The 19564-nt window shown below is 45.6% G+C and overlaps 1 protein-coding gene across 2 annotated transcripts in view; it reads right to left on the bottom strand.

Moving 5' to 3' along the window:
* COL5A1 (collagen type V alpha 1 chain) overlaps window positions 1-19564 on the bottom strand; it is a 249877-nt gene that overhangs the window by 108695 nt on the left and 121618 nt on the right. For both annotated transcript variants that reach the window (XM_034752172.1, XM_034752171.1), the window contains exons 8-11: window positions 14321-14485; window positions 13352-13408; window positions 6919-6960; window positions 6648-6710 (exon numbers count right to left, since the gene is read on the bottom strand). In XM_034752172.1, the coding sequence (XP_034608063.1) occupies window positions 6648-6710; window positions 6919-6960; window positions 13352-13408; window positions 14321-14485 (327 nt within the window). The remainder of the gene's footprint in view (window positions 1-6647; window positions 6711-6918; window positions 6961-13351; window positions 13409-14320; window positions 14486-19564) is intronic.

Raw genomic sequence — 19564 nt, 5'->3', positions numbered from 1 at the left:
CTATTAATTCATCACTTTTCTAGGCCCAATATGTTGCATACTGTTGGGTTACATTTTGTTCTGCACAGAATATTTATAAACAAGTGGGATGTGCGGTCTGCTCCTGAATGCTGAGGCCGCCTTTCGCTCCTGGGTGTGCAGTGAAAAGAGTCAGGGACGTCGTGCCTGCTGGCTCAGCATGGCCATTCAAAGGCAGGCTGGAGAGCCCGCCGACAATCATAGGGAAGAACAGCAGAAATAAGGGCCACCCGCCCCGCCTTCCGGCCTGCCGCACAAATGAATTCTTAGGAGCAGAGGACTGAGGTCACTGTACACGGAGAGGTGATTAAAGAAATAGCTATGGATGATAAGCAAGGCACAATTCATGGCCGCCCTGCAACTGCACAGATCCCTCACTTGGGGAAATGCCCCAGGGGCAGAATTCCTTCCCTCCCACATGCGTCTGACGAAGTGGGTATTCACCCACGAAAGCTTATGCTCCAATACATCTATAAGGTGCCACAGGACTCTTTGTTGCTTTTTACAGATCCAGACTAACACGGCTCCCCCTCTGATATTCCCTCCCGGGGGGATTCCAGGGCAAGCTGGGGGTGGATGGGGACCAAAAGGGGCTGGCAAAACAGTTCAATGCTCTGATTATTCCTTGACTGCTGCAAGCTGCAGGGGACAGGGGCACTTCGATGTGAGAGGGCTGTTGTGGCCTTATGCAGCAAAAGGCCCTGTCAGCCCCAGGGTTGTGCCCCCTCCCTCAATCTCAGTCACCATGCTGGGCTCTGCACACTGGCTCAGGGATGAATTGTGACCAAAAAGTCTCTAAAGGGTTAACTTAACAACTCTCAGGCAAGTTCCTGGCTGAGGCCATGCATTGGGGTTGAGATGAGTGGCTGGATATCGACGTTCTACGCATTCCAAGGCATGGATCGATGTGGCACAGCCAGCCCTCTCATTCTCAATCGTGTCACAACTACAGGAAACGTTATTATTGTTCCATCAAAAAAATAATACGCCAGGAGTTTAAGTGAGGGGAGCCTGAACTGGAGAGGTTAGGGGAGTGCAGAACCCAGGGAATACCAGCCAGATCCCCTGAGAGTCAGTGTGATAAAGAGTCTTAATTTTCAAAAAAAGGGTCCAAATTAGCATCATCACCACTAGCATGCCCTGATACCCAATAATCCATTTAAATCCATCTTAAAACCACAGCAGAGACCCTTCCGTTGAGCTCTCCATGGCTGCATTTTGCACGTGGATATCGTGAGGCTGTGAAATTGATACTGAAGATCTGCAGCCTGGTGGTTGCCGCATTTCCCAGTTGGCAGGAAACCTGAGAATGCAACCTCTGTTATGCTGGTGCCTTCAAGCTCAGAGTCTGTCTCAATGGAAGGCAGCCAGGCAACCATCTTGCATTCAAAAATTCCCCTCAGTCACATGCTACAGGAAGAAGCCAGGGAGAAAAGAGTGTTTGCAGGGCACTCACTGGAAAGGGAATGTGGAAGTCACCCAACTTTGGAGAAGAGCCACATCATCATGAGGGACATCAGAGGGACACACAAGATTGTTTCTTCTGACTGATCCCAAGAACTTGCAGCAAGGAAACCGGAGGATCAAGCGCATCCGAGGAGGGATTTTGAACACTGTGCATGAGGACAGAACTGCAACGTAGGCCTAAGAGAAGGCTCATGGGAGTTGACTATAAAAGCGTGCAAACAAAGGAACTGTCTGGCTCAGGCTTTGCTTTGTATCCATGCATGAGATCAAGTCCAAGAAGAGTCATGCCAGTGAAAAAAATGTAGCCATATCTTCCTGATGGCTGTTCCTCATATCTTGATATATTTCTTCTTGTGTTCTCATTTGTAAACACGTGTGTAGTCATTTCCAGCTGGTGTTCTGGTGCCTGGAGCCAGGCAAGAAGTAGTAATTAAAGAGAAAGGATCTGGATGAAAGAACAGTTGGCCATGTTTTGCACTGGTCTGAGTTCCTAGTTTACTGAGCAAAGGAGCCAGCACAGAGCTCATATACTACTTAAGCCTTTAAAATAGGGGATAAGTGAGACTTAGGTGGTCCACGGACTTCGTGCTGGCTCTCTGCAAACAAATGGATTCCAGCCATCACATATATCAAGTTTATTCTGGTTTTTCAAATTCTGGCATTAAACAAATAACAAACTTCAAGAACCAGAGCCCTAATAACCCAAACCTCAGAAGGAACTTAAGTGTTGGAATCTATCAACTAGCACAAAGCCTAAGGAAAGACACTCAAGGAAGCCTATTCCCCTTCCCTTGCTTTTATCTGGCCAGACCTTTTTTTCTTAGCTCCGTCTGCAACCTTTCTTGGCTTGTCCAGATAGAATTGAACAGCCCATAGCTTGGCGTGAAGACACTTGCTGATACGTGCACCTGTGCTGAAGCAGTCTCAAGGAATGAGGCAGCCAGCTGTGCTCATGAGACGGGAGAAGCTGGCAGGCGAACGTATGGCCAACATCTGACGTTGGTAGAGAGACAAATACCACAGCGAGGTGGGGAGCAGGTTTGACTGTGATGGGTAGCTGAACCCTATTTGTTTTGTAGCCTTAGTGTGCCATGAATATACAACTTTGAACGAGAGTGTTTTGTCTGTGGCCCTTTAGGCCACCCGGATATTAAGCCTGATTCTAATCCCATCTACACCACGGGTGTAACTCCTCAGCCAGCCATTACGAATACATACTGAAGCCAGATGGCGACTTTTTTTTTGCCTAGAGGCAAATGCTCATATATAACACTGCAAAAGCAGACGGCCAGGACCTATGGGGATGGGTCTTCCTCCCCTCCTTCCTAGGTGGAAGTGACTGCACCGTACGCCCTTGCAGGGAAGGGGACCCAATTACGCAGCTCCGCTAAGTCGACCGAAGACGTTCTGCACCAGTGCCCGCTTTAGAAATCAGACTGAATGAACGAGGAGACTGAGGGAAACGTCTTCTGCTAACTGTTCCTGTCCTCACGACAGTATTTGGTATTCACTGGATAACAGTGCTGGGGGGGAACAGACGCATTAGATATTCTTGCAGCTCTTCCATGGTGTATTGTCACTGCCATTCATCTCTCCTCTAGAATTACAGAACAGACTCGGGGAAAACAGAGCATTAACTAGACTCTTCTCTTTTTGTTTTTTGGCAGATTCCAAGACTTTTTTTTTTTGTTTTGCTAATGAGTATTTTTTTGCTCTTTGAGGTTGAAAAAGACCCTTGCCATGACTTCGACCACAACAACAAGCTACAGGCAGAGTCTATCGTTAGTGCTGTTTTTATTTTTAGGTGAACTTTTGGCACTCATCGAGTTTGCCCATAATAGCACACTTCTGAGCCAATGGCCATCTTCCCCATGCGCACTACCTCTCCCCTGCCCTGGAATGCACTCTGCGCGACTCCAGAGAGGGTCCTGCACACTACGCTATCAATGCACCTCAGGGAAGACATCTAGAAGGGGCCCAGCTCTGCCTTCCCTGAACTCGAACGTTTTGTCAATGGGACGCAGCTTTCCACCCTGTCTCCACCACTTAGCGGAGACCGCCAGCTGTGCACTGCTGTGTAGAAGTAGGAGGTGAGCGTGGAGAAATGGCCATACTTGACTAAGATGAGAACAGTGGTGACCGAAGCCAGGTTTGGACTGGAGACGGGCCAAGAGATTCAGATTAGGCCAAATCTTCATCCAAGACCAATGTCTGTAGGTTCATAATGGTTCAAAGAGAAATAATCCCCCTGTCCCTCCCTGGCTACCTCCCTGTCTTCAGCCCCTGACTTAACTATGGCTTCTTCTCTCGTAGCCCCCTTCTTTCTTGCTAGTGAGGGGATGAGTCAGACCTCCTGTTGGGAAGCTCTCCCGTAGGTTATCCCAGGTGCCCCTAAACATCCAGCCTGGTGCTGTAGCTGTCTGGGACCCCCATCCCCATCCCAGAAGTACCCGTGACTTTGTTAAATAGCAACACACTCAACAACATTGCAGAAGTACGCTCAACTAATCTAAAAATACCTCTGTTGTGCAGCCATTCACAGTACTGGCACAGGGCCAAGTTCCGCTTGCCTCACTCACACATGGGCTGCTGAAATCGATGGGGTGTGAGTAAGGTGACAAAGCAGAACCGGCCTGCTGGTCCCTGGTGCCAAACGTGTTTAAGCGTGCACAGCCTATGTCTGTCACCCGCTCGCGGCTGCAGCGTACTGGGGCTGGTATGTCTTAATTACAGCATGGCATGCAGACTCCACTATAGCTCACGCGTCAGGAGACTGGGTTTTTAAGGTTTAGAACCAAGGGTTCTATCCCTAATTCTGACTGAATGCATTGTCTGCCTGTCACAGGGTGGGGTAACTCTAAGGGGCGCTGGGCCCAGCATACCGATCAGCTATGTCCCAGCCGAGACTACTCAGGCTCAGTGGTTTGAGCATTGGCCTGCTAAACCCAAGGTTGTGAGTTCAATCCTTGAGGGGGCCGCTTAGGGAACTAGGGTAAAAATCTGTCTGGGGATTGGTCCTGCTTTGAGCAGGGGGTGGGGCTAGATGGCCTCCTGAGGTCTCTTCCAACCCTGATATTCTACGATTATAAAAGCCAAAAACACAGCTCTGTTGAGGGAGGAGAGAGTTTGGCCTGGAGCAGGATGAAAGGCTCTGGGCCCCTGCAGAAGACCATGGGTGAGAGGGACAGACAAGGCTTATATGTGGAACTTATGTTGAACTATTGTATTGTGTCTGAAGAGTAAACTGTGCCCTAAAGGAAGAGTTTGAAAAGACTGGGCATGACACTGAGTATTTCCTGGTCTGGTGAGGGAGTCCATCAGGCTACACCGTAGTCTGTGGCAACAGATTTGTTCTTTACGTGCAGGCCAAACAAGAGAAACAGGCTGGATTTTAATGCACTGCGTTAGGAGATTACTACTTTTCCTCTTCTGCTCCATTCAGGAAAAGTCCCTCTATAAGCCTAACAGTCTAAAATTAAAGTACTGCTTACAGTTCTTCAACGGAAAAAGAAAACACATTTCCTAATGATATTCATTTTTCCCTTCCTCCTAAAAGCTTTCAGCCTGGAAATGCAGTGATTTATTTACTCCGGCCTATGAAATCAGATTCCTGCCGAGGGACTGTTCTAATTCCAGCAGCTTGAGTCTGGCTGTTACAGTAGTTAGGTTCTAGTGACCTCATTTCAGGCCTTCAGAGAAACAAAAGCAAGCCGCGGTACTCCAAATCCTCCACTAGGTGTCAGGCCTAAATTAACTCTACAGACACCGCCAGCTGCATTGTGCATGCAGAAGCAGGAGTTTGTTTCAGCACAGCAACTGCACATGTTACTTCTTTGCTGTTTAATTTCCTCCTACTGGGAGAAAAATAGCATTTAACGGTGGCTGCGTGATTCAGAGGCAAAGAAAACAAAGCAGAAATGAAAATACATTTGCATGGTGGCCGTTTGGGAGCCTCAATTTCAGGCGGCCCTAATCAGAAACCAGGGGCCTGATTTTCAGAGGTGCCGACCACCTAGAGACATCCCGAATCTCAGCTGGCATTGTGGGTGCTCAGCACTTTCTGAAAATGAGGCTGTAGGTGTCACAAGTTGGACACCAAAATCCAGGAGCCTTGAAAATGCAAATAAAATGTATCGAGGGCGGGAGAGTATTTTGCCCAACAACGAATTTAATCAAAATAAAATAATAATAACAATAATAATAATAATAAAGGAAACCACCTAACAATCCCATTGACAGAGAATGCAGGTCAGTTGCTCGTGCCTGTCAGTAAGGCAGAAGCTCCTCCTAATAGAAAGACACAGTATTGTAGGAGAAAGATCTTCATATTGGAGGTAATTTGAAAGAAAACAAAACCACTATACAAGAAGGAAAGCACATTCCTGTTATAGGCTACAAAGTGAAATCCACTGAACCCATGGAGCTCCTGTGAAAAAGAAACACCATCCATTGAAGGAGTGGTGGATATTTTTTGCTCCTAACAGGTGGATTGTTTAATTAAGGCTCCAGGCCTGAACTTAATTCATACTTTTCCTGTGCTAAAAGACTTTTGTGTGTTTGAATGAAAGTTTTTCACACCAACAGTCAGCTCCTGCAGCTTCTGAATCCTGCAGTGAAACCTTAATTCTGTATTTATAGCACTGCAAAACTTTCTGAGATGGCAGAGCCTGCCATAATGCAGAAAACATTGCCCGCCGTCTAATATCTCAGACAGGCTGCACTTGCCTACTGAATAACTCTCAGACACATGCCTCGTTTGCCCTCCGATTATTACTGAGGCACAGCGTAATTACCTGTCACATAGGACTAAAGGATGTGGAGAGATGTCAAAGGGGTTCTTTACGCTAAGCCTTTTTGTAAAATCTTGAGTTAATTGGTTGCCAAGTAACTTGAGATCATTGACAGATTTGTAAAGGCTAGTGTGGACACTCCCCGAATGTTTGTTCCAGGTTCAAACATCTGTCCTTTACCCCAGGCCGAGTTCTGCTAAGCTTACAACTTCTCCCCATTTCGAGGCAGAAGGGCTAAAGGGCAAGAGGGGTTGTTATCAAGTACCACTAAGACCAGTTACGTTTTACACCCCAGGTCACAGTTTAAAGCTCCACACTGCACAGCAAGAATGAACGACGGCCAGCCAAAGAATGTAAATCCATTATACTTACTCTCTCGCCGGGGTCACCCAGTGGACCCACGGGCCCAGAAGTTCCCGGAGGTCCTGGAAGACCCTAGTATGGAAAAGACAGGACAAAAAATTAGGTAATAAAGGAAAATGTGCTGTTATTTGTGTGCGCGTGCGTGCACAAAGGAAAGAAACAGAACTGGAGCTGCCTGTTTATTTTAGCAGAGTAAAAGTGACCCTGAACTGCTCTGATATCCAGGTATGGCATATGGACGCAATAGAGCCCAGAGAAGTGTTAAAAAAAATTGACTTACAGCTGGACCTTCGGGACCGGATGGCCCTTCGATGAGCATGCCCTGGAAAACAGTAAGAGAGATTGGTGATTAGCATGGCACGTCCCCAACGCGACCTCCGCAGTGGAGCTCAAAAGTCAAGCCGTCATGTCTGTTCTGAGCTCATCCAGTCTTTTGCTGCTCACAAGCCCAATAGGTGTTAGCGCATCCCGGTAACGTTGTTTCAGCGGAGTCTGGGTCCATTGCCACTGGCACACTACATCCTGTGCACTGAAAAGCAAAACTGTCAATCAGTTCAGCCCAGGCTGGGCGTGAATAAAAGTCTTGTCCCAACCACCATCCCAGAATCACACCGAGTGAGAACGGAATCCTCTCTCATCTTAGTCCAAGGTCAAGCAAATGAAAAGCCTTGCACCGCGTCTTGAATGCCAGCAAAACCAAGCTCTGCTGGAGTGAGTATTGCAGCCGACGATCCCTTCGCTCGGAATGCTGTCTCTAATTCCAATCAAATTCTAAGGCATTTCCAGTGGTCTTTAAATGTCTTTCCCTAGCAGGCTTTATGCAGAGATTTACTAAGTGAACCTATAAGATCATTGTGTGGGTACCATGCCAGGGTAATGTTATCTCATTGTTTAAAAAATTCAATATTTTGCTCTTCCTTTAAATCATGGGTATGGTGTACTCAGTGGAGTTGGGTTTTTTTTAATGGGTGGTGGGGGGATGGAGGGAAGACCAGAAAGAAATTTCCCAATAAAACAGTCAGAGGCCTATAGGGAAAAGACCAGGAACACAGGTTTGGAAGTATCCATGGATCAAGCTCTACCCTTCCATCGATGGACCACTGACCAAGTTCAACGTAATCCAACAAGGCGTCCATATTCCAAGCAGCCCGTTTCACCTCTCGCCGGCTAATTTGTAGCCAGCAGAGTTGGCTACAGGATGAAATCAGCCCATAAAAGTCAGCAAATGTCAAATTGACTCCGTCAGGAGAAGCCTGGGAAGGAGCCAGCCCAGTGATCGAGTTACACTTCCCCCTCGGAGGAGGGTGGTCTCCCCAGGTCAGGGTTGAAGCTAAGGCCAGTCGGTGGAGCAGAGCTGGTGAAAGTGTGGGCTGACGTCAGCGCAGCTGCCTATGTCCTGCACAGTGGAAAGGGCTGAGCGGAGTGAAGTTGAAGCAGTCAGGGTACATGCAGCAAACAGGGAGTCCTGCCCCAACACCTGCACTACTTCAGACCCCCCCGAGGAGAGAAAACAGATCACACTATATTGCCAAATACCATGACAGCTCCCCCAGCGGGATATGGGCACGTACACATACCCTCTGCAGCCATATCCCTTGGCTAGCACAAGGATTTTTTATATTACTGCTACCCATTTCTAGCTGATTTAAGCGCTGGTTTGTGGATTGTTTGGATATATGGGGGGCCAATTCTCTGTGAAATCAATGCAGTCATGCGGATTTACATTAGTGGAGAATTTGGTTCATGGATCTTATCCACACAGTTTAACACCATCGTTCCACTGACTGCAGTAGAGTTAATCCCGATTTACATGGGTGTGAGAAGAGACTTATGCATGGCACTCATTTGTCCTGAGTTAGGACAGTGAGATTTTCCCCCTGGATGGAAGGATAAGTGGGGGGAGGGAGAATAGCTGAGCTGTACGAAACTGATTAGCACAGCTGCAGAATCTGGAGGACATGTTGCCGCAGGCTTTTCAAGAGATGTGTCCATGCGTTTCATGGCAACGGGTAAGGTGCAGAAAAATAGAACAGAGGTTGAATACTGGGACAAGGCTGGTCACCCTAAGAGCAGCTTGGGCAATGGGATGACCTGCCGAGGGATGGAAGGAGGTGGAAGGAGAAAATAGCCCCGGTACCCAGGATGAGTGAGCAGGGTGCAAACCTACCAAGACCACACATTCCTTGCTCACTCTTTCCTGGTGCTCAAGGAGGTGGGAGCTGGTCCTTGCCTCTGATCTGTCCTGGGTGAAGCAATGCAGGTTTGAAACACTTAGTGTGACAAGCGGAAGCAAGCGGCTTTGGTGGTGGAATTTGGACTGATGAACAATTTATACGGAAGCAGTATTACTGCTAACAAGGGCTGAATCCGGATGTGCTGGGAGAATAGAGGCCTTAGGAAATCTCTTCCTTTCCGGACAAGGAGCATAGGACGGAGTATGAGCTCTTTACCTGGAGCTCCGAAGAGATGCTTTGAGTGTGACCTGGCTTCCATTCAGTGCACCTGAGCCTCAAGGGGACATGGTCTACAGGCTAAAGGGTATATCTGCCTAGCACACAGAGATGTCACCAGCATGATCTAGCTCTGGACACTCTCTGTTTTCCCTTAGTTCAGATGAACTGGAGGCAATAAGTTAAGTGAGTAGGAGGAAGATGGAACGCACCCAGCATACGGGCCCTCATTGAGCCAATCTCTTCACATTGCCCCAACCAAAGCTCCCCAGTCCTGACCTGAGCAGGGAGAGGACAGTTCGGTCTTTATGGCCCACGTTGCTATTGGCCACTCTCTGCGGAGACTGCTGACAAGGGACCAGTTAGGGTGGAGATTTAAGATTCCCTGCTCTCCGGGAACGATGGGCAGAAAACGCTGGTTAGTTTTGCAAAGAAGGGAAGGGTGGTTGTAAGGTATAAAACAAAAACCTTGCAAGCGGTGGGCTCATAGGAGCCCCTAACTGCCCCCTTCCTCCCAAGGTCCATTTCCTTTGAGAAACTGGACCAATTAAAGCACCACCCATCTGCCTGTGTGGCAGCTCCAGAGACTAGAACCATCCCCAGACCTCCACCTCCGCTCAGTGCTGATAAACTCCCCTCAGCTCCGCAGAGTCATTGCCCATATAAGGAGCCCCACGACCGTCAAGAGCTGCCGGGTGCCAGATTTATGTGGGAAATACTTGAAGCTGTCTCCTCAATGGCCATGGCGCCGAGAGCTCTGCTTCCCACAGCCAATCGCCGAGGCAATGGAGGCCCCTTCAGAGAGGAAGGCCTAATTAACCTATTCCTGATACAGACAGCCTGGGCATCCTCCCACATTTATCCATTTGTTTATGTTGGGCTCAGGCTGTGGGGACATCTGGAAAGTCTCCTCAGCAAGAAATTCAGACGGTTTCCATTATCCGTGCAACGCGACAAGGCAGGGGAGCAGGAGACAGGCTGTGTGACAGGAGGGGGCAGGGAGGGACATGCAGGGGAAGAGGAGGGGGCGTGGGATGGAATAAAAACTCTGGCTTGTGGAGTGAGAGCCACAGATTTGGGAACCCCATTCTGCTCTGACTGAATCCAGTGCCAAAGCTCCTGTTGGCTTCCGCGGGGGGCAGGGTTCGGCCCCATGGCCTGGCTTCATAAGATGGCAAAATGCAGTGAGAAAGTTGTTCCTAATTTGTTTTCACCCAACTGCATGAAGTCATTCCTGTCTATGTCTCAACTCCCTCCTCATCTCAAAGCCTCCCTTCTTTCCCCACTCCCTTCTCAGCACCCTTCCATTACTAGAAGATGAAGGGTATCGCTAGCAGCTTTCCAATTTTGCATCCGTGCCAACAGCCATCCCTTCTGGGCAGTCTGATAGCAAAGGAATTTGCAATGCCATTCGTAAAGGGACACAGACACGGGGAGCTCCTCAAGTTAATCCGCAGGGATAAAAATAAAACAATGCTGTTTTAATTTATTCGCTTCCATCTGAAGAGCCCAAGCATTTTAATAAAGATATTATAATTTCTGCCTGTTTTATACAGCGGGGAAGGGAAAGGTCAGATGTCATCCTAAGTGTCAACATTTACCATCAGTTACCATAATGTGGCATCTTAGGCCTCATTTTCACTAGAAAACTAGGTGGGTTTAACTACGTTGGTTGGGGTGTGAAAAATTCCCCCCCTTGGTGTGGCGTTGTTAAACCAACTGAAGTCCCCAGGCAGACAGCGGCTAAGTCGACAGGGCGATGGAGACCTATGGAGATGGGCGAACCCCTCCCGTCGGCGGAGGGAGCATCTGCACTGCAGCGCTACAATGGCGCAGCTGTGCCACGGGTGTTTTAAGTGTAGACATGCCCTTAGTCACGGCTCAGAGAGGAAGAGAGACTTGCCCAAGGTGACAGAGCGAGTCGCTCTTGTGTTTGGCTTTGCTCTAAAGCTGTACAACAATGGACAACAGAATCCAGGAGTCCTGACTCCCAGATCCCTGCTCTCACGCCTCTCCTGGAGACCTTGAGTGTTAATGCTGCCTTTGCCAGCACAGAAACTATTAGCTGGAGGGCACCATTAGACTCAAGACTGTGCTATCCTGCTGCCTCCAGCAAGCGTCAGCACCGAGTAAGGATTGAAAGACAGATGGACTGTAAGAAAGGAAGGAAAGTGACAGAGGAATCCTCCCCCCCACCACCACACCCCCACAATCCAGCAGCTCCGATCTGAAGAAAGTGCCTTTGCTAAAGAGAAAGAGCACAACGAATCTGCATTTCTCTCAGCTAAAGGGGAACCAAAGGAAGAGAGGAAAGGCAGCATTTGGTCTTGTTTATTTTCTGGCAATGGCTATATATGCTCCAGTGTTTTGAAACAGCTAAGGCAGCCAAATTCTTTCTGGATGATTACACTTAACTATTTTGTTCGCTCTGCAACATTTCAGATTGGACGGGGCAGCCTGAGTTTAAGCAGGTCCCCCCCTCCCACCCCCGTATTTTAACAGAGCTTTCCACACCTCAGTTAGACAAACTGTCCATTTTGTTCCCTTTGTCCACAGAATGAAAGCAGGGCCCATGGCCACAGAATGAAAGCAGGGCCCAAAAAGGAAGGAATTGACTTGGAGGGTCGGGAATGCTTTTTATAAGCACTGGTTCTGGGTGTCAAACCCTCCCCTCTGCGAAAGGATCACGCAGGAGAGAAACAGAGGAAGGTCAGAAAAAAACTGACTCCAAGAGGTAGGAAGTGTTGTTCTTTCTTCTGGCCCTGTGTTGGCATTCTGCCAATGAAAAATTAGGTTAATTGAGTTACTGGTCTGCAACGAGTGTGTGCTTGGCCTTTCGGAGACTCAGGCGCAAGATGAACGGTAGCAATTGAAAGGCTCCGAATACCTGTGGGTTTCTCCTGGGGGTGAGGAGAGGGATGCAAACACGGAGGCAAGTTGAGATCTTAAAGTGTGCTTATGGATGGAAAAGGGGCTATGTAATAATAGTTCAGTTCCCTGTGAATCTTTCAATCAGAGCTCCCAACAACCAGTTGTTCCTCCAGTTAATCCCACCAAGGCAAGACACCCTGTGGGCGGGGCAACTGAATTCCTGTCTGTTTCATGTGACATCAGTTAAATTGTCAGCTAAACTCTGATCACACAGGGACTAGATTTTCAAAAGGCATTGAGCACGGACATCTCTTCTTAAAGCCAAGTGAAGCTGCAGGTTCTCAGAAGCTCGGAAAATAAGGCCAAGAGACTTTAACAATGGTGATGCTGTAAAAACCGAAAGAACCCAGCTTGAGTCTCAGATCCCAATAGGGTCGCTGGAAAATTCCTTTGACTGATAAAGTGAGTGCAATTGATTTTACAGCTGCACTTTAAAACCAAAAAGTGCCTCAGAGGTGGGCCTGAGAAACCCTTGCTCTCAGTGCAGGCAAAACAGAGAAGTAGAGAATGTAGGATTCTGGTTCTTGAACAATCATACAAGTGCAGTTTCAAGGCCCTTAACAACACGGAGGCCTACAGGAGAGAATGGACGTTGAAGAGGAAAAAAATCATTCTCAGCATCCACAGCTGTGTGCTGGGAGAACCCTTTCCTTGCCACAGAGGTGCTCTCCTCAGTTCTAAAATTAAGGGTGGGCCTGAGCTGTGAAGTTCAGACCTGGATCTAAGCTCTCCCGGACTGCAGGGATTCAGATGGGAGGGCTGTACTTCAAACCGAGGACTAAGTAAAAGCCATTGGAGTCCTAAGACAGGCTCTTGCCAGTTCACTTGTTTTTTACATAACACTGGTTAAAAAAAAAAATTGGCCAAAGAATTATTACAAACAAAAATAGCTTTTTTGGGTGGGGCAGGGGAGAAAAGGAGCAAATGGAAAATTTTAATTTCTTTCCAAATTATCCCTGTTTCTTAAAATAAACCCCCCCAAAATCATTTTCAATTTTTATGTTAAAAAATCCAGAAAATTTCTACCAGAATTTTTTTTTCATAAAATGAAAAATTTTAAATTTTGTTTGAAATTATTTCATGGAAAATACTGACCATTTCCCTACGAGCTGCAGCTGTGGGCATGAGATGTGACTACAGACCATACGAACCTATGACTGCTTTTCAGTTCCATGGATGAGGTCGGGGAGGCAATATCTTTTATTGGACCAACTTCTGTTGGTGAAAGACAGAAGCTTTCGAGCGATACAGAACTCTTCTTTGGTACCATACAATTCCATATACACATGCCCACCCCCTGAAGAAATCTTTGTAGATGAAGGGCATCCTTACCGGTTCAATTATTGCAGGCTCTCCCTTCTGTCCTTTCTCCCCTCGTGGGCCACCAATCTGTATCACACAAGAGAAACACAGGCAGTGAGATAAACAAAGAGGATATAAACTTGTTGTCTCAATTGAATTCAGACTGGGAACCAGTAACATGATCAAGACGCAGTCAGCAGAGCCCACACCACCCAGGGACTGAACTTGGTGCAGATGACACATTCAAAAAGGAGCAAAGACTCATTTTGTTACTATCTAAGGTTCTGTTCCATCTCTCTAGTGCACAGCAGTTTCAGAGGTCAGCTATTTGTAGGGAATTGTTGCCTCCACATGCAGCAGGATAAATTAAGGTGACCTAATCGTTGGCAACTTTTCAATCAAGTTTTGATCTTTTTTTTTAAATAAAATGCTCTAGTTCAAACAGGAATTATTTGGGGGAAGTTCTATGGCCCGTGTTACGGTAGAGGTCAGATTAGATGATCACAATGGTCCCTTCTGGCCTTGGAATCTACAAGTTCGTCTACACAGAAACACTCAGGAAAATTAATCCAAATTATCTTTTGAAGTCGATTAGTTAAATCACATTACATTTCTGTGTGGACACACTTTTTCAGAATTTAAGTGGCCTTAATTTGGTTTCGCTTAATTCATTTTGGAAGTGAATTAAACTAAACAGAAGCAAGGCACTTTAATTCTGAATGACCGCATCCACACCGGGGGTAAATGCAGTTTAATTTATTTAAAATTCATACCTTTAGTTAATTCAGATTAATTTTTCTCAGTGCTCCCATGTAGACAAGAACTAGGAATCTAATGGGCCTTTTCCTTTTATAACTCCTACATATTACCTGGGGGAAGTGAAAGAGATTGAGGAAGTAGGTTGAGGTTTCCTGCCCCTCCAAGAGCTGAAAAACTGGGCTAAGAAAGCAGCTGAAAAGAAATTCAAAAAGGGTCTTGAGTCAGAAAGTCTTCCATTACCCCTTCATACTCTGTTTCTTGGTTAGCAGGCATTCCTGGCCCAATTTCAGGAGAGACAGTTCGGTCATAGTAGGTATCATAGTAATTCCCATCATACTCTTTTATTGTCTCTTCAGTAAAGTCTTTATCTTGGTCGTCTCCCCCTTGACCCGTTTCCACCTCGGCCTGAAAACAAGAACAGCAGCATGTGTCAGACAAAAGATGCCCCTAACCCAACACATGCTCTAAAAACTAAGGGGAGGAGTCTAATGTATCCCCCAGATAGAGAGGAGCAGGGGTGAATAAGCTTTATGATAATGGCACAAGTAAATACAAATACAAAGCAATAATAAAAGAATGTTTAGTAAAGTAGCATCTAAAGGCTTCCAGGGACCACCAATGGACTCCTTCAAAGGGACTTGCAAGCAGGATTACAGATATAAAATGCTACACCCATATGGAACTCAATATCACATTTCCCCCTGATTTCCTACATGCTTCATGAAATGTATTGCATGTGTAAAACCCCCTGTGTGAGAAACCACGCAGAGTATGGGCAATAACACAAGACAAAAAGTTCCAGACACTCCACATTACGAGGCATGAGGCTAAATGCTCAAACCCCAGCTCATTCTAAACCCCAGACAGCCCCATCTCCAGGTTAACAAGCATAGAGAAATTTACAGCTGGGCCCATATCTAAAATTCATACTGAAACTGAAATTTATCATTATGAATCCCAGATTTTACAAAGACCCTCCCAATTTTTGGAAAAATCAAGGTTTCCCTATACTAGGATCTTCCATTTGTTCACTCCCGAACTGTTCTGGGATCCAACATTACAGTTATGCTTGTTCCAAAAGCAGAACTTTGAACATTTGCACTTAGGCATCTGAGAGGGTACTATTGATTCATTAGCACACATTTCTCCTACCCAAATAACTCTCTCTTCTGATTCTTAAGAGGAAATATACGCAATGGTTCAGCAAACGAGGACATCTAGACAAAGCCTCAGAATTTCCTTGCTTCTGGCCAACCCTGTGTGCAACAATGATATCATAGTCCTGTAATTTCGGTAACCTCCAGGCCAACTGTCCCATGGCATTCTGGAATCTAAAGAGCATTGTAAAGAAGCATATCTGTTCTGAGCACAGATTTTTCTCCCATGCAGGTTATAATGAACATGGTCCATGGCCTTAATTACTTCTAACAGTTCAGAGAGAAGTTATTTCACCACCAGAAAGGAAGAATTTAGAGCTGCTGTAATATGCCACCATCAGTTCCAATCCTTGTTCTTGGGCCAAAACTGCTCATATTCCATAAGCACAAGCATCTGTGTCTAATCTGAAAGGGGTTTTAAAACATGGGCAAGCTAACACTAACACAGTGAAGTGCCTTTTTTAACTCTGCAAAGGCCAAGTATTCGTCAATGAAATCACAATTTAGCTACCACTCTCGGGTTTTCTTTTCTCACTTAACATATGCACATTCTGCTATGTTGGCAAACCCAGAAATGAAAACAGAGTTCTATATATCTGTGAGCCAGAAGGAATTTAGCTACTTCTGCACCACCTCTTGCCCTCCTTCACCCAGTGGAAATTTCTTTCTCACTGATCAGCTGACCAGGGCATTCTCTTAGCAAGAGCTCACATTTCCCTAAATTCAGTTTAACCGTAATTCTTCAGACATTAGAATCTGTTGCTTGCCATAAACACATAACATCCTAACTGGAAGACCTTCTTGTTTGAAATTTAAAATGCTATAAACTCAAAACACTGAAGTCTTCATATTTTTTTCCATTTTTAAAAATCAGAAATCAATTTGCTTGAAAAAGAAGCAACATTTTTTGAAATTTTTGACAGAGGAGGGGTTCAGTGTGAAAAATGGACATTTTGGGATATTTTGTGGGGGGAAAAAAAACTCAAAAAATCTGGGTCACAAGCTGGCCTGAAAAAAATCATCCAAAAGTTAGTGAATTTCTTTTGCCACTTTCAAAGAGCCTCATTCAAACCAGATTTTCCACCACTCCCTTTGTTGAAAAATTATGCAGATTTTGAAATTGTGACACCTGCCTCCGGAGGAGGAGAACAGCTTGCTCCCTGAAGAGCAGTCATCGAACAAAGCATATTTTTACCTAGTTTCCATCTTTCCCAGGCACATTTCTCCATACTGAATGTTCCGAATTGCTTTGCTGGAAGTTATCGCATAGTTATTAGCCACAATGAAATCTAAACCCATATGAGTTCATTGACTAAATCCGCTTCCAAAATCCCATGCTCAGACTCCAAAAGTTTCATTCTTATAAACCCAAGTTACCCCATTTGTGAACTGCTGCTAGTTCTCCAATCACAGTTTCCATCTGAGTCCAATTTTAGAATACCTATCCCCCAGCATTAACAACAGGCCTGGTCTAATGTTCACAGCACACGTTTCCTGATCTTATTAAAAGGCTGTGACAGGAATTTAGGAATTGCCTTACTGGATTCAGACCAGTATCCCGTTTCCAACAGGGGCCAGTACCATCTGCCTCAGGAAAGGAAACTTCTAGTAGATTGTGGGATTTATTGGCCACTCTCCCCAACTCCCATATTATTTCAACTTTTTACTTCTGTATTCAACAGCCAGCAAACTGCCCTTTTCTACTGTTGAAGGGTCGAATCCACAGTAAACAAAAACTGTGCAGCTACTCCATGTTTTGCCCCTGGGGCTGAGTGCCATTCTGTTTCTTGAACTGGATGAAGAGTGATCATTACATCACGAGTCATGGCAAGGCTGGACTGAATGTCTGACAATTCGTTCACAGGATCAGGGCTTGCGAGACGTGTCTCCCCTAGTCTTTGTGCTGCTGCTGACATTCTGTGTGTCACACTGAGCATGATGTGTTTTCAAACCTCTCAACTGTTCCTTGTCTCCAACCTGAATCCCATTTCTCATCACGAAAATTAGACACAAATTTAGGCTTCAAGACTGCAGGGCCCCATTTCCACTTCTCCCATGAGCAGGTTGGTGCGCTGCTGCATGGCAATGGAAATTCGAATCCTTCAAAGTCCCTGGTGGCATGTGGGGCCTATGGTTTCCACCCACTATTTTTAATTTTCAAGTGATCCTCTTGGTCACCAATAAACTGGTCTGTTGCTCATTTATTTGGCATGCCTACCTTGGTCTGAAGATATGCCAGACACATTAACCTACAAAAGTCCTCTACTTGCTCTGATGGATTTTCCTTGTTCCTTCTTCCTTGGCTTTAAACAAACTTGGATCAACTCAGATTGGTAGATAGCCTGAACCTCACATTAAGGGCTTTTATCGGGTCAAGATAAGTCATTCTCTTTTCTGGGGTTTATTCCAGCTGCATCATTCGGTCTGATCAGTTCAAGCCAGCTGTTAAGCCTGCTGACTCCCTGTTCATTTTGTCAACCATTCATTTGCTTCAAGCTATTAAATTGGGGAAAATAAACCTCTCAGGAAGCTGCTTTTCCCCCTTCTAACACTGAATGCTTCTGTGCAGTCCGAGCACAGACTGGCCACTCTCCGTTTCACCTTCCCATGTGTCCTGCAGAGCATCCTGGAGTTAGCGCTTAGGCACAAAGTCTTAACATGTTTCCTTACCTGAAGCTTGTTTCTTTTCTGATTCCATATCCTAACAACCAAATTGGTCTCTGAGCCTTTCGTTTCCTCATCCAAGCATTTTCCAAAGTCATCAAATCCCATCTCTAGCTTCTCTCCTAGACAGTTCTAGTTGAGCCAATGAATTCTGGCTGTTTTATATTTCCTGGAAAACCTTCTCATCTATTTGTTTGTTCAGGACTGGTGCTCGGTTCCTCAACACATTTTACCAGGCCATTGTATCTTTTCATACAGCCTCGCTTTCCTCCTCCACTGCATTTTTTATTCCCAATTGATTGGATTTGATCTCTGCCTTGAGATTTTCCTTCATCTAGTGCGGACTCCTCTCCTGTCTTGGATCTCCATTTGGCCAGCTTCCATGACACCTTTTAATTCATTCTGGGAAGCATCTATGCCCAACTTTAATTCTCTTGGCCAGCCTTTGCTGCCTCTTTGACATCTTTCTCTGCTTCCCAGAGAGATGTATTTTTTTTGGTCAGTATGACAATTAAATTCTCCCTCTCTATTCAAGAAGCAACCAAAATTTCTGCCAGGTCTCCTGGGAAATATTAACCCACTACTGACATTTGTTGTCAAGGCTTCTGGGCAGAGAAGAAGAGGGTTATTTCCTGGTTGGGAGAGAAATTTAGTAGGCACAGACATGACACGTCTAGTCTAATTTGATGACAACACCAATAGGGACCCATCTGAACATCAATATTACATGTCGAGGGCAGGACACATGTTAAATATGGAACATTCACAGATGCAATCAGGAAACAACCCAAAGAGCTCCAGAAAGCAGCTGTGTTCAAGCTTACAGCCAACCTTTCTTGTACCTGCCTCTGCCCATTTGGACAAAACGTGACAGATGGACCCCTCTGAGACAATAGGTGCCATGAAATGAGACATCACAAAACTGACTGTCTGCATTACCTAAGTGTCTATCAAGGTCTGTCCAGTAACTCAGTTAGTTATTGCTAGAACGGGTCAGGATGAAAAGGAAACCATTTTGGAAAAAAAATATATTACCCTTTAAAATTTGAAATTTTTAAGATTCAAATATTTCAAACGGTGACACAGCTAGCTGCAGAACAGAGAGGAATTTCTTTTTTAATTTAATTTCAAATTTTTCAAATTTCTACCAGCTTTAGATAGTTGTCATTGGGTTGCTCGGCAGCACGGTTTTGTTGAACTTCTGGAATGGCAGTTTCCCACCATATCTCAGTTCATTTATTTTTGGGAATGTTGTAAGAATTTCCCCATGCCTGTATATTTAACCGAAACTGCCCAAAAAAGGGTGACAATTTTTCACAAAGAACAAATGGGCTGAAACTGTAGAATTTGGGAGAGGAAGGGGAATAGACCTGCTTGAATATTAACTAACTTGTAGGGAGTGTCATACATTTAATCCAAAACTTAGAGAGAGAGGGTCACCAGAAAATGTACAGGTTTCAGAGTAGCAGCCGTGTTAGTCTGTATCTGCAAAAAGAAGAACAGGAGTACTTGTGGCACCTTAGAGACTAACAAATTTATTAGAGCATAAGCTTTCGTGGACTACAGCCCACTTCCGAAGAAGTGGGCTGTAGTCCACGAAAGCTTATGCTCTAATAAATTTGTTAGTCTCTAAGGTGCCACAAGTACTCCTGTTCTTCTTTTT

The sequence above is a fragment of the Trachemys scripta genome, chromosome 17 (genome assembly GCF_013100865.1).
Source record: "Trachemys scripta elegans isolate TJP31775 chromosome 17, CAS_Tse_1.0, whole genome shotgun sequence".
Taxonomy (NCBI): domain Eukaryota; kingdom Metazoa; phylum Chordata; order Testudines; family Emydidae; genus Trachemys; species Trachemys scripta.
This window is presented reverse-complemented; position numbering and strand designations above follow the sequence as displayed.